We start from the raw sequence: 14,858 nt of genomic DNA, 5'->3' as shown, positions 1-14,858 counted from the left end.
CGTTTTTTTTTAATGTTGTAATTCTTTAATCTGCCTTTTTATTTTGCCCGGGGAGGCACTGTGGTCCCCAGCTACCTCTGAGAGGGGGGAGAAAATAACCTGCCAGGGCAGGCCAGGTGCTTGGCTGGAGTTAAAAGCGCCCAGGAGTTGGGGCTGGGGAATCAGCTCCTCTTTCCATCAAGATAAACTAATCCTTCTAATCCCCCAGCTGATTCTGTAGAAGATGTTCAGAGTGAGGGCGGTGGGAGGGAAAGAGGCCTGAAGGGGAGTGGAATCGGCCTCCCCAGAATTTGTCTTCGGCACCAGGATCATGTTGAGCTGATTAGTTTGAGAAACAGAGACATGGGAGAAGTTGTAAAAACAGAGTAGAGGGCCTCCCTGGTGGCGCAGTGGTTGAGAGTCCGCCTGCCGATGCAGGGGACACGGGTTCGTGCCCCGGTCCGGGAAGATCCCACATGCTGGGGAGTGGCTGGGCCCGTGAGCCATGGCCGCTGAGCCTGCACGTCCGGAGCCTGTGCTCCGCAACGGGAGAGGCCACAACAGTGAGAGGCCCGCGTACCACAAAACAAACAAACAAACAAAAACAGACTAGAAGTTACTCTTTGGTAGGGAAATTTATAGGAAATCTCCCTTTGCGAGGGTGTCCACTCTCAGCTCTCAGAAGAGAGCCTTTACCAGAGAGAGATTTTCCCACTTGAGAAACTGCAGAGCAGGGCAAACTTAGTTTTCCTTACATTTCCCCTCTCACCTTCCTGGGTTGCCTCCTCCCCGCAAAAAGCCCCAGGCCCCTGTCCCTTTCCTTAGCTCAGGATGGTATATAAGCCTCAATGGTCCGTGCCGTGAGTCTCCTATGTTTGTGGGGCTCCTGTGCGTAGGTACCAGTATAATTAAAGTGTTTTCTTCTCCTGTTAACCCGTCTTACATCAGTGTCATTCCTAGACCAGTCACAGAAACCTGAAGGGTAGAAGGGAGAAGGTTCCCGCCCCTGCAGCCTCGGGGCAGACTTCTCTGGGGGTCAGGGAGGGCCCGGCTAGGGCAGTGCCCCAGATTTGCAGGGTCCAGTGATTCAGCACTTCTGCCCTCCGCCCGCCTTTCCTGCCCCCTCTGAAGCGGTAGGAGGGAGTGCAGCTAGCAAAGAATTCAGACAGCGGCTAGGCCCGGCCTCACCTCTAGGCGGCCCCCTCCCCCAGATGGAGGGGCCTCTGCACAGACTTGCCTGTGTCCTTGCTGGCCCTCTGCTTGTGCCCTTCATTTCCCAGCCACCCGCCACTAAATCAGAGTCTTCTTTCAAGTTGCCTTCAAAAGGCCTTTGGGAAACCTTCCCTGGCACTCCCAGGCCAAGGAGAGAGCTTTGTCCACAATGCCCCCTCCCCTGGGACCCCGTCCTCAAGACTCCCATCACCTGCCCCAGTAGCCAGTCCAGGGGTTGAACCATCCTTGTTCTGACCCTCTGGATTTCCTGTGTGCACCAGTGGGTCTCCAGTTGCCGCAGGGCCCTCCACTGCGACTCCAGCGCAGAGTCCTGGGTTTTGAGCCTATTCCTTTTTGTTCCCCACTTTTCCTCTAGATGCTCCTGAGGGTGGATCCCAGTCTGGTTTTCTCGCTGTTACCTGCCTGGGCTGTGAGCTGGCACAATTGGTCCTGACTAAGGATTTGTTTTTCTTGTTGTTTACTCCCCCAGTGCGTTGATTCAACAAACTCACCCATATTCAACTGGTAATAGCTGATGTGCTCCCCCCAACCCCAACAAAGAGATGACCATTTTAGCTGGAGATAAAACCTAACCCAAAGGAATAAATCTGACTGTGGAATTCCAGGCACCTTGGAGGAAATGAGGGGTGGCTGCCTCTTTCACCCCTGCTTAAGGCTGAAGCCAGCTGCAAGAGATCAAAGCCAGGCCACTCCACTTTTCTTGCCTGTCTAGAAAGGGAAACCAGTCTCCTCCACCTGTTGGTGGCCCAAGAGACCCCCACATAAATGGGGAGTGGCGTTGTCATCTCCAAGTATCATTCAAGTAAAAATGTGGATTCTTGGGCTCCACCCCTCAACCTGTGAAGTCAGATCTGAGGGTGGAGGGTTTTAAAGGTGATCTGGTGCACAACCAGGGCTGTGAAACTGTCCTCCTGTGGACAGGGTGTCCTGATTTCTAGCTGAGTGACTGCCATGGTAGGTGCCCCTTAAATGCTCGAAGAATTGAATGAGAGGCAGGGAGACACAGTGCAAGGAGCACGGGTTCTGACCTCTGCCACTGTGTATGGGACACTGGGCAAGTGTCTTGCAGAGGCCAAGTAGAGACACACCCCGGCCTCACAGGGTTGTGGGGAGGGCAGCGATGCCAAACGTGCCTAGGATGTTCCCTCACAGGACACAGGGGAGTGTCCAAGAACAGTGTGCAAAGAGAAACCTCTCAGCCTGTCTTCAGGACCTAGGGAGAGCCAGCATCCACCATTTCTAAGTGCGTTTCCTCCCCAGCTTTGGCCTAAGGGGGCTCCTTGAAACTCTTATTTATGTGACCCACCAAGATTACTCCTCTGGGCCCATCCCAAGCAAGCAGCATTCCTGGAGTCTATTGTTTATGAGCAGGGATAAGAGGACAGGACACCACTTGCTGGCTAAACCATCTCCTCTAGAGCTTATCTCTGCCTGGGATGTTCAACACAGCCAGCCCAGACTCTTTTGCCCCTGAGGCTGCTGCCCTCTGAAGCCACCGCAGCCTGGAGAGGTGGTCTGGGCTGTGAGCCTGTGACCCACACCACCTCCAAGAAGTTTCCCTTCCTCCCTACTGTCCCCCTCTGGACCCCCTGGGGGGGATCATCCCCCCCCCAAAACCAGCTCAACTTCCGCCATCTACCTTCATTTGTATTGATAAAGCCCTTATCACCTCAGGCCTCCAAACCCCCAAGCCAAGGAATCAAGAGAGTATTTTAAAATGTTTTCCCTTGGGAAGTGCCTGGCTATCCAGTGGTTAGGACTCCATGCTTCCACTGCAGGGGGCACGAGTTTGATCTTAGTCGGGGAACTAAGATCCTGCATGCCACACTGTGCGGCCCAATAAATTAAATAAATAATAAATAAGGCATGTTAAAACTATTTTTTCTTTAATTTTTTAAAATGTTTTCTCTTCTGCTAGTCCTCCCCAAGACACTCACTAATCCCTGCTTACCTCAGCCATCACCAGGGTCCTCAAGGGTCTTCCTGCTCTGATTATTCCTGGGCCCAGTTTTATCCAATCCTCTTCTGTTCCTTCCTTCCCAAGCCCGCGCATTGGACCTCCATCACCTGAAACCCACCTTTAGCAAGCTCCACTATGTTTTCAACCTCTTTGTCCCTTCAGGCCCTCCTAGAATTCTGCCTGTCCCCTGCAGCCCTCTCAGGTGGAGGCAGGTTTCCACTGGTCTAAAACTGGGGTGGGTGTTTTCCTAGCCCTCCACTGACATTCCCAAGCCTTTTTATTCCTTCCTTGAAAATCCCATCTCCTGCGGCACTGAATCCATCTCACCAATATTGTCTGCCGTCAGTGTCCCTCTGCTGACCTCCTGACTCTTCCCCTCATTCACTGAAACTCTAATTCCTGGCTCACTGTCTCTCATTCCTGCCCTCATTCTAAGAGGCTTTAACATCCATGTGGCACCACATCTAACACGCTGATCTCCCCATTCCCTGCCCCTCTTGGCACCAACTCCAACTTCCTTCTACTCCAACTCAGCCACCACCCTCACCCCTATGGTCACCCCATTCCTATTCATCACCAGCAACTACAGCACTTCTGAAATTCAACTACAAGCCTCACATCCTCACCACAACCTTCTAGGCCAAAGTGCACCTGCTTTTATATCCCCTCAAGGAGTCTTCGACTTCCAATCCACTGAGCCCGTCACTTTTCCACTATCATTCTTCTTTTGTCTTCCCATTCCTTTCTACCTAGCTTAGATTCCATCATCATTGTACCTTTCAAGCACTGTCAGCTTCCTTGGGACTTAGTGTTACTTGTCCGACAAAATCCCAAACTTGTTTAAATCCAACCATTTCACTGAGCTTACCCCTGAGCAGCTGAAAATTGGTTGAGACAAATCACAAACTCTGACTCACAAATTTCTCTTTATATTCATGACCACAAACACGGTAGGCATTTAACTCTTCTTGGCAATCCTTGGATGGTTCCCAAATAGGTTCGTTCCCTCACTCTAGAAAATGATTAGCTAATTACCTTCCCCTCTCACCAAACCCCTGACAACTTCTTCCTGCCCCGCCACTTAACAGCTGATGACTTTGCCTTTTGCTTCACGGAGAAAATAAAAGCCATTAGTCAAAGAATTCCTTATCTTCCCACCTTCAAATCTACCATGGTAAAGACAGCTAGGACAATTTGTATAGAGTTCATTGTAGTGGACAGTCGTGATTTGTCGGGTTTACCAGCAAACCTGTAGCTTCCATATTAAATATAATGATTGCTATAGGTTTTTGAAAGCTGTCTCTTTTCATATTACTTTCTAATATTAGTTTGCTATGAGGTCTGGTTTGTTTGTCTGTTTTACCAGGAGTGAGTGTTGGATCTCATTAAATATGTTTTCTATATTGACTGATAGAACTATATGGTATATAGTGACCATAGACAAATGAGTAAGAAATAACTGTAAATCACTGGAATTTGAGGTGTTATTTGTTGCACGGCACTATCACAGCAAAATCTGACTAATGTGCTTGGTAAAATAGATTGGATAGCTTTTCTTCTTTCTCTCTTTCTTTTTTTTTTTTTTTTTTTTTTTACTTTTTGGCCACACCCTGCTGTATGCGGGGTCTTAATTTCCCAACCAGGGATGGAACCCATGGCCCCTGCAATGGAAGCCCAGAGTCTTAACCACTGGACCACCAGAGAAGTCCCTTTCTTCTCTTTCTATTGTATGAACCAAATTGTACATTTTCTGTTCTTTGGAACAAAGCTTCCTTATAAAGCCATTTGGGCCTGGTATATTTTGAGAGAAGGCTTTTGTTACTGATACACCTTCTTTTAGTCTCCTTTGGCTGATTCACCTTCTTTTAGTCTCATTGGCTTATTTATTTATTTAAAAATTTTCTCCATGAATCAATTATTACTATTTATATTGTTCTAGAAATGAATTCACGTTTTCAAGTTTTTTAGCATTTTTTATTCTTTCTAATATGTGCACATTCAATACTATAAATTTCCCTCAAAGCAGTGCTTTCACTCCATCTCACAAATTTTGATATCTGGGTTTTCATTTTCATTGAGTTCAAAATATTTTAAAATTTCCCTTGAGATTTCTCCTTTGACTCGTGCTATTTAAAAGTGTATTGTGGGCTTCCCTGGTGGCGCAGTGGTTGAGAGTCCGCCTGCCGATGCAGGGGACACGGGTTCGTGCCCCGGTCTGGGGGGATCCCGCGTGCCGCGGAGCGGCTGGGCCCGTGAGCCATGGCCGCTGGGCCTGCGCGTCCGGAGCCTGTGCTCCGCAACGGGAGAGGCCACAGCAGTGAGAGGCCCGCATACCTCAAAAAAAAAAAAAAAAAAAAAAAGTGTATTGTTTATTCTCTACGTAACTGGGGATTTTCCAGTTATCTTTCTGTTATTGATTTCTAGTTTAATCCCACTGTGGTTTGAGAGTAGACATTATATGATTTCTATTCTTTTCAATTTGTTAAGTTGTGCTTTATGGTGCAGAATATGGTCTACCTTGGTGAATGTTCCATGTGAGCTTGAGAAGAATGTGTATTCTGTTGTTAGATAAAGTACTCTATAGATGTCCATCATATCCAGTTGCTTGATGGTGTTGTTGAGTTCAACTATGTCCTACTGATTTTCTGCCTGCTGGTTCTGTCCATTTCTGATAGAGGGGTATCAAAATCTTCAACTATGACAGTGGATTCTCCCATTTCTCTTTGCCATTCTATTAATTTTTGCCTTACATCATCTGTTACTCTGTTTTTAGGTGCATGCACATTAAGGATTGTTATTGTTCTTGGAGAGTTGACCCCTTTGTCATTATGTAATGCACTTCTCTATCCCTGATAACTTTCCTTGCTTTGAAGTGTGCTCTCTCGGAATGTAATATAGCTACTCCTGTTCTCTTTTGATTAGTGTTAGCAAGGTATATTTTTCTCCATCCATTTATTATTAATTTGTATGTATCTTTGTATTTTAAATGAGTTTCTTTTGGACAACATATAGTTGTCCAAACAACATAGATTCATATTTTTTGATCCACTCTGACAATCTCTGTCTTTTAATTGATGCATTTATATCATTAATGTTCAAAGTGAATATTGATATAGTTGGATTAATATCTGTCATATTTGTTACTATTTTCTATTTGTTGCCTTTGTTTTTTTTCCCTATTTTTATCTTCTATTCATTTTCTGCCTTCTGTGCTTTTAATTGAGCATTTTATATTATTTTATTTTCTCTCCCTTTTTAGCACACCCTTTTTTGTGTGCATGCTTTTTTTTAGTTGTTGCCCTAGAATTTGCAATATACATTTACAATTAATCCAATTCCAATTTTAAATAACACTATACTGTTTCACAGGTAGTATGAGAACCATATTATAACAAAATAGCCCTATTTTCTCCTTCCCATCCCCTGTATCACTGCCGTTATTCATTTCATTTATGTTTAAGCATATATGAGTAACATATACATTATATATACTATATATAATTTTATTTTGAACACAGTGTTATCTGTTAGTTCAATTAAGAATGAGAAAAATGTAAGTTTTTATTTTACTTTCACTTATTCCTTCTTCAGTGCACTTCCTTTCTTTATGTAGGTCAGAGTTTCTGACCTATATTCTTTTTCTCTGATATTTACTATGAAAACCTGGTCAAGCTCCTGGAAGTAAAATTTACAAAAGTGTGGGATCACCCCATGACTGAGTCCCCCTGGGTTTTTTAACCCTCAAGCTTGTCTGCACTGAGACTCTAGCAATTTGTTTGTTACAGTTCACGTTTTCCTACCCCAGCATTGGGTCTCATTATGTTTCCATTCATGAGTCTCTATTCCGGTAAGCAGAGACTCCCTGTATTCACTTGTCTGTCCCTCTAATCTGTGGGCAGTGGTTTTCCCTGTGCCCTCACCTCTCTAATGTATCCAACAAGGGGATTGGTTTGTTGTTAAGACTGAGTGTCAATTTTGGTTTGTTGTTAGGATTGAGTGTCAATTTCCAAGCTCCTTACATGCAAAACAGGACATCAGAAGTGGCAATCTCTATTTTTAAAAGTTTTTTATATAGATGAGGCATTCACAAGGCTTACAAATCAAAAGGTATAAGAGTTATATAGTAAGACTTCCCCTCTGATGATGAAGTAGATGTCTCCAATCCACCCTCCTGCTGAGAACAGCTGAAGAAGTAAGATAATATTTTTAAAAACTATCTTAGAAACATCAAAGAATTTGACAAATACTAAAGAATTATTGGGAGACAAGGACAACCCAGAGAGTTAAGACAAGCCACTTTAAGCCATGTTTGCCTTGAGATAATATACCTGGGTAAACAGCTATAAAGACAACCTGAACTCCTAGTTGCCTCATGATGTCAGGAGAAGGGGACAAAAGTCAGAGCCAAGAGCTTATCAGAAGTTATCAGGAGCTCTGGTTAAAGCACTCCTCACTGTGTCTTCAGGGTAGAATAAACCAGAAATAACTCAGCTCTGGCACCAACTTGCAGCCCTCCTTCCCATTATCTGGAGGTTAGGGTATCTCAAGTCTTTAACTTGGATTAAGGTGGTCCTTGACAGGAGCAACAAGCAAAGATCCATTGTATAGGAGGATAGCATCATTTAGGGGTAAAACTGTTCCTCAGAATAATTTTTACATACAGTCTACCAGTCTTTGATAAAAAAAATAATCAGGTGTACAAGGAAACGAGTGAATGAAAACTTACAGAAACAACAGACAACAGAAATAGACCATCCATCTCAAGAAGTCAGGAAAAGAATGGCAAAATAACACAATGAAAGTAGAAGGGAGAAAGAATAAGAATCAGAGCAGGAATTAATGAACTAGAAAACAAATATGCAAAAGAGAAGAGTTAAAAACTTAGAAGTGGAAAGATTAATCTTTGGAAAGATTAATAAAGATAATAAGCCTCTAGCTAGGCCAACCAAGAACAAAAGAAAAAAGCATACATAACAAATATTATAAATTAAAAAGTGCGCATCATTGAATATTCTGTAGACATTATAAAAATAATAGAGTGATACTATGAAAAATTTTTCACTACCTTTGAAAATTATATGAACTAAACTCCTAGAAAAATATAGCTTACTTAAAGAAAACTAGAAATTCTGAACAACCATAGAACTATAAAATAAATTGAATCAGCAGTTTAAAATCTTTCCACAGAAGAGACTCCAAACTGTGGATGTCACTGGTGGGTTCTACCTAACATCTAAGGAATGAATAATTGCAATCTTATAGATACGTCTGAAAAACAGGAAGAGTATATACTCTCCATCTGATTTTGTGAGACTAACAAAATCTTGATATCCAAGTAAGATAAACATAGTTGGAAAAAGAAAATTACAGGCCCATCTCACTCAAGAAATACAGATGCAAAAGTCCTGCACAAAATAAAAGCAATCTGGACCCAGCTGCATATATCAAATAAATATATCAAACAATTTGGGTTATACTAGTAATGTGAGATTGATTTAACCCAGAGTTTTTCAGCCTGGGCCCTATTGTCATTTGGAGCTGGATAATTCTTTGTTGTGGGGAACCAATCTGTTCATTGTAGAATGTTTAGTAGCATCATTGGCCTGTAGTCACTACATATGAGTAGCACCACCACCCCTATTTCTGACAAGCAAAAATGTCTCCTGTAAAATTGTCCATGGTTGAAAACTAACATTACAAAATCAATCAATATAATTCATCATGTTAATAATTACAAGCCAAACTCATATAATAATTTTGATAGATGCAGAAAAATGTTTGTTAAAAATACATCAATTATGCTAAAAAAAAAACACCTAACAAGTGAGGCGGGAAAGAGGCAGATACAGCACTTCAAAGACATAGGTCTCCTATTTTTTTTTTAAACAATAAGAAATGTATTGGTTCAGGTAACTGGGAGGCTCAAGAGGTGATATAACATTAGTACTGGCTAGATTCCATGCCTCCAGCAGTTCATCAAGACACTGCCTTTCTACTGGCTCTGCTTTGTTCTATTGACTTCATTTTCGAGCAGGCTCTCTCCACACAGTTTGAGGTGGATACCAGCAGCTCCAAGCTTTTACCTTCTGTGGGTTGAGTAATCACTCACTATGTGATAGTTCTAGCAAAGTCCTGGAAATGAGTCTCATTGATCAGGTCTGACTCATCCTTTGAGCTGGAGTCAGGGGAGGGAGAAAGCCCTGCAACCCACAAAGATGGTTCCCCAGAGGAGAAGAGATATTCTTTCATCAGAAGAAGAAATGCTGAACAAGTGAAACAATAGATGTCTAATGTAGAGACTTTTCAAACTTTATCCCATGAATGAGAACACCCTAGTTTATGTGGCCAGGAGTTCAGGAGCTGAATGGTTCTAGCTCTGGGTTTCTTGTGGGGATATTGCCTAGAGCTGTAGTTTTCTTATGGTTTGACTATAGCTGGAGAATCTGCTTCCAAGGTGACTCCCTGATAGGATAGGCAAGTTTGTGGTCTTTGTTGGTTGAAGGTTTCAGTTCCTCACCATGTGAGCTTCTCCATAGGGTAGCTTGAGTGTCTTCTTGAGATGACAGCTGGTTTTCACCAAGCAAGTGATCCAAGATACCAAGGAAAAGGCTGAAATGTCTTTCATGACTGGCTTTGGATATCATCCCTCATCACTTCTGCAATATCCAGCAGGTCACACAAGTCATCCCTTTCAGTTTTGGAGGGACTAAACAAGAGCATGAATACCAGGAAATGATGATCAATGAGAAGGGGCAAACATAATCAAATAACTAATAGAAGAAAATTCCCTAGATAGGAAGCTCATGAGAGTCTAGATTAAAGGGCTCTTCAAGTTTGTAGCACAATGGATTAAAATAGACCATCTCCAATGCATATCATGAAATTTCAGAATAGTGAACATCAAAGAGAAAATCTCGCAAGATTCTGGAAAGGAAGAAAAAATATGTCACATATAAACATTTAGAATCAGAATGACTTCATAATCCTCAAAAACAAGTTTGTATGACAAAATATAATAGTGTTTTCAAAATTCTGTTAAACTATTTTAAATATAGCATTTTATACCCAAGACAAACCATCAATCAAGTTTTAATGTAGAAGAGAGACATTTTTAGATATTCAAGTTTAAAAAATTGTCTCCCACCCACCCTTTCTCAGAAACTTTGGGAAAACAGAAGATCCAGGAAGCAAGGGATTCAATACAAGGAAAAGGAGAAGGAAATCCCCAAAATGATGGAGAAAGGAATTCCAAGAACAACAGCTGTGTGCCAAGTGCAGAGGGCAAAAAGGACTGACAGATCAGAGAACTCAGAATGTTGTTCCATGAGAATATTAAATCTATAGAACACAAAATGTGTTTGAACATAATAAGGGATTTACACAACTGGGAGAGAGTTTGAAGTTGAGTTTGTCAAAAAGTAAAATAATAGGAAAATAAAGCAAGTATTAATTCCAGAGAAAACAAGACACTATGTAGGAAAAGGTAAAGCAACCAAAGTTTACTTTATGCCTCAGCTGGAACTGGCATTTACAAACTCACAAAAAATGTAAACACAGAATAGTGACCTAACTAAATTATAATGTAACTATATTGGGAAGACAGAGAATGAAAAGTGTGATGGGGCATGCCAGGGGTTAAAAAAGAGCTAAATCCTCATTTTCCATAGGGGGAAATCAACAGATAATATCTAGAACTGAAAAATCAATAAACAGCAGTATAAGAATGTTACTCAGAAATGTGGAAGTAAATACCAAATGAATCAACTACAGTTGTTTGAAACTAGTTGCTTCTGGGAAGCAGCAATTCATGGAAGGTATGGGGTAGAGGTGCTAATTTTGCTAATAAGCTTTGTATAACTAGTGTCATCTTCCAAATATGTTCATGTAAATTTAATCAAAATAAAACTAAATAGAAAGGATTCTGAGAAGATGGGAGAGTAGGGAGCACCAGGAATCTGCCTCCCCACCTGGACAACAATTGCATTGGCAGAATCTGCCTGATGTAACTATTTTGGAACTCTGGAGTCTATTGAAGGCATGCAACTTCCAGGAAAATGTTGAACAGTAAATTACTGTTAATTTCAGTCAAGTCCAACTCTTAGGGCTATTGCAGTGACCCATCCCCCACTCCCAGCCCCATGGAAGGCAGCAGAACACATATTCCAGGAGAAGCCTGCATGCAGCTTGTGAGAACCAGGGTGAGAAAAAAAGACTGTGTCCTCCAAATATCAGGGTTCTGTGCCCCATAGCTGACTGCTGCTTCTGATCATAGAAGTGCAGACAAAGAGGCTGCCACCCGTTGTGGTTGCATCTCCTCCCATTGTTGCAAGCCCCTCTCCCTCCAACTGAAGTTACTTCCAGGAGATTTAAAGGGCTGACATCCTCTTTTTCCTCCCTTCCATTTTTCTCTTTTCTCCTCTTGGGTGCCAGAGACATTAAAGGCTATGATTTAAAAAGCAACTTTGTAAATGAGGAAAGTTAGAAAGTGACCACACATGCACAGGGAAAGGTGAAGGCTCAGAAGAGACCTGAGAGGACCTTAAGTTTATACCCCAGGCAGATCCCTGGCACAGAGACAGCCTGCAATTGCTTAAAAAAGAAAAACAACAAACAAAAATAATAATTAAAAGTGGCAAACTCTGGAGAAGGGGGTAGAATATGATTTCCAGAGTTATCACATTATTTGATTCAAATGTCCAGTTTTCAACAAAAAAAATCACAAGGCATACAAAGAAACAGAAAAGTGTAGCCTATTCAAAGGGAAAACATTAAATCAACAGAAACTATCCCTGAAAAAGACCTAAAGGCAGATCTACTAGACAAAGACTTCAAAACAACCAACTTAAAGATACTTAAAGAACCAAAGGGATATTTGAAGAAAGTCAAGAAAACAATGTGTGAACAAAATAGAAATATCAATAAAGAGATAGAAAACCTTAAAAGGGTTTTTTTTTTAATTTGGACTTAGGTGCTGGTCTTGGGATGGAGCTCAGGGCTAGTCTTAGGGTACAAAATGTTTGAGACATTGTTATTGAGGCATAGAACTAGGTTCAGCTCTGGGTATAAGGACCTTAAGGTAAGAGAAGTCTTGGAAGGCTGGTCCTGAGGTGCCTGGGTCCCTACCCTTGGAGCTGCTGCTAGAGGTTCCAGGAGATGGGTTGCAGTGCATGAAGTTGCAGAAGCCACCATAGGTACATTCCCCCATCTGCTGACAGCATGGCTCCCAGAAGTCAGTGACAGGAGACAGCTTGGCATGCACAGTCTGGCTGTTGAACCAATGGTTATTGAGTTCAGCCACTCCCTGAGCTGCATCCTCCTCATGACAGAATTTGACATAGATATTGCCCACAAGATGGCCCCTCAGATGGTCACTGAACTCCCTCAGCTTTTATTTATCTGGGAATGTCTTGATTTCTCCTTCACTTTTGAAGGACAGTTTTGCTGAATATAGAGGTCTTGGTTGACAGGAGGGGTAGAAACCCCCTTAATATTCAAAGAGACGCATAAATACAAAAGGGAGAAAAGATAAGAGCAAGAGGAAAATAGACAAAGAATATGAATAGACATTACAGAAAAAAGAAATGTAATCCTCAGTAGACACATGAAGAAATGCTCCATTTCATTCATAATTAAAGAAATGCAAATTAAAGCGTTGCCATGCTGATTTTTGTAGCATATTGGCACAGAATAAAAAAAAGTTGTACTCATCATTGGTGAAGGTGGGGCAGATCAGCAGGAGGTGGGAGTGCAAATTGGGGCAGTATTTGTTGAAGGCTAACTTGGAAATATCTATGAAAATGTATAATGCACCTGCTCTTTGAGCATCACCTCTTCTGGGAGTTTATTCTTCATACATAGGTCACAAGTACACATTCTGTATTCAAAGGTGTTCATTGGAAATCACACAAATGTCTCTCAGTACAGGACTAGCTAGACAAATAATGATACATCCTTCTCATGGTATCTTAGTCTATTCAGGCTGCTGTAAGAGAACACCATAGACTGGGTGGCTTATAAGGAACAGAAATTTATTTTCACAAATTTGGAGGTTGAGCAGTCCAAAATCAAGGCACCGGCGGATTTGGTGTCTGGTGAGAGCTTGCTTCCTGGTGCACAGACAGCTGTCTTCTTTCTGGGTCCTCACATAGCAGACAGGATGAGGGAGCTCTCTGGGGGTCTCTTTCATAAGGACACTTGTCCCATTCATCAAGTTTCCACCCTCATGACCTGATCCACCTCACAAAGGCCCCACATCCAAATACCATCACATTGGGGATTAGGTTTCAACATGTGAATTTTGGAGGGATACGAACATTCAGTCCATATAAGCACATGCAATACTCTGCACCATTAAGAAGAGAGACTGCTCTGTATGTGCTCAAACCAAAGAGGGCAAGATACTTTAATATAAAAAAAAAGTTTCTAGCAGTATTTATTGTGTGAGTCCATTGTATGACAAATGGAGAGAAGTAATGTTTGTAATGATCTGGCACCTACTTGATGGTCATTAGAAAGTACTTAGCTACCTTCTCTAATGTAAGCTGTCAAACTAAACAGCTTTTGATTGTGATTCAAAGCACAATACAAAATTCATTTGATAATGAGGCTCCCTTGGCTGCAGAAGTCATGTCTAATCTTGACTTTACATTTTTGTGTGATGTACAACAGCTTTGTTGTCCTCATTCATTGACTTAATGATGAAATAGAATACATTTGAACTTAAAAAAATTAATTCCTATAACATTCTCATGTGCTTTTAGATGTTTTGTATGTTTCACCTATTGGGCTTTCTTTTCTTTCTTTTTTTTTTTTTTTTTTTACATCTTTATTGGAGTGTAATTGCTTTACAATGGTGTGTTAGTTTCTGCTTTATAACAAAGTAAATCAATTATACATATGTTCCCATATCTCTTCCCTCTTGTGTCTCCCTCCCTCCCAACCATGCTTTCTTTAAAAAAAAAAAAAAAAAAAAAAAAAAAAAAGTATGTAGTTCTTTAGCTTAAAGAAAAAAAAAACCCTAGAAAATAATATCCCCCATTTCTTTCCCCAGCTGGCCTGGATTTCCCTGACCCAATAAGACCTCAGCAGATTTATCCTGGACTAGAATTCAGGAGACCTGGGCGCCAGTCCTGGCTCAGCTCTTCACTAGCTGTATGACCTTGAGTAAGTCCTTTAGCCTTTCTTAGTTCTTTTTCTCAGCTGTCACATGGGGCACAGTACCTTTCCTATCTACCCCATGGGATTATTTTGAGGTGTAAATGAAATAATAGGCATACAAACTCATAATTTGTAAAGACTACAAAAGTGAAAGGGCTTTTGTTTTGATAATGAGGGGATCCTCTCAGAGGTTACATATTTCTATTTTCTGGTTTCCCCAGAAGGGAGGCAAGCCTGGGTATTTATTCAATTAACCTAGAGTGCCTTTTCTGGACCAGGCACCATGCCAGGGGCTGGTGATCCAGAGTCGAATGTGATGCAATTCTTGCTCTCAAAGAATTCAGTTTGCTAGAGGATGCAACTAATAATTGCCATAAAATGTGAGAAATGCAATAGAATGGTTATAGATGAAGAGGGGTGGTACAGCTCTCTGATTGGGAAGGCATCACTGAAACGGTGACATTTGGGTTGAGTCTTAACGAATGTGTTAGATTTTGCCAGGCGAAGAATTGACTGCTTACCTGGTTGA

At 41.8% G+C, this 14,858-nt stretch overlaps 1 protein-coding gene across 1 annotated transcript in view; it reads left to right on the top strand.

Annotated features, from left to right (window-relative positions):
* The window catches only part of PRKCE (protein kinase C epsilon), a 550,583-nt gene extending 536,204 nt beyond the window's left edge, over positions 1-14,379 (top strand). Inside the window, exon 15 of the mRNA XM_081254637.1 lies at positions 14,223-14,379. Coding sequence (XP_081110763.1) covers positions 14,223-14,249 — 27 coding nt within the window. The 3' untranslated portion in view covers positions 14,250-14,379. The remainder of the gene's footprint in view (positions 1-14,222) is intronic.
* The last annotated feature ends 479 nt before the right edge of the window (positions 14,380-14,858 follow it).

This window comes from Mesoplodon bidens, assembly GCF_964165515.1.
Source record: "Mesoplodon bidens genome assembly, chromosome: 14".
Taxonomy (NCBI): domain Eukaryota; kingdom Metazoa; phylum Chordata; class Mammalia; order Artiodactyla; family Ziphiidae; genus Mesoplodon; species Mesoplodon bidens.
This window is presented reverse-complemented; position numbering and strand designations above follow the sequence as displayed.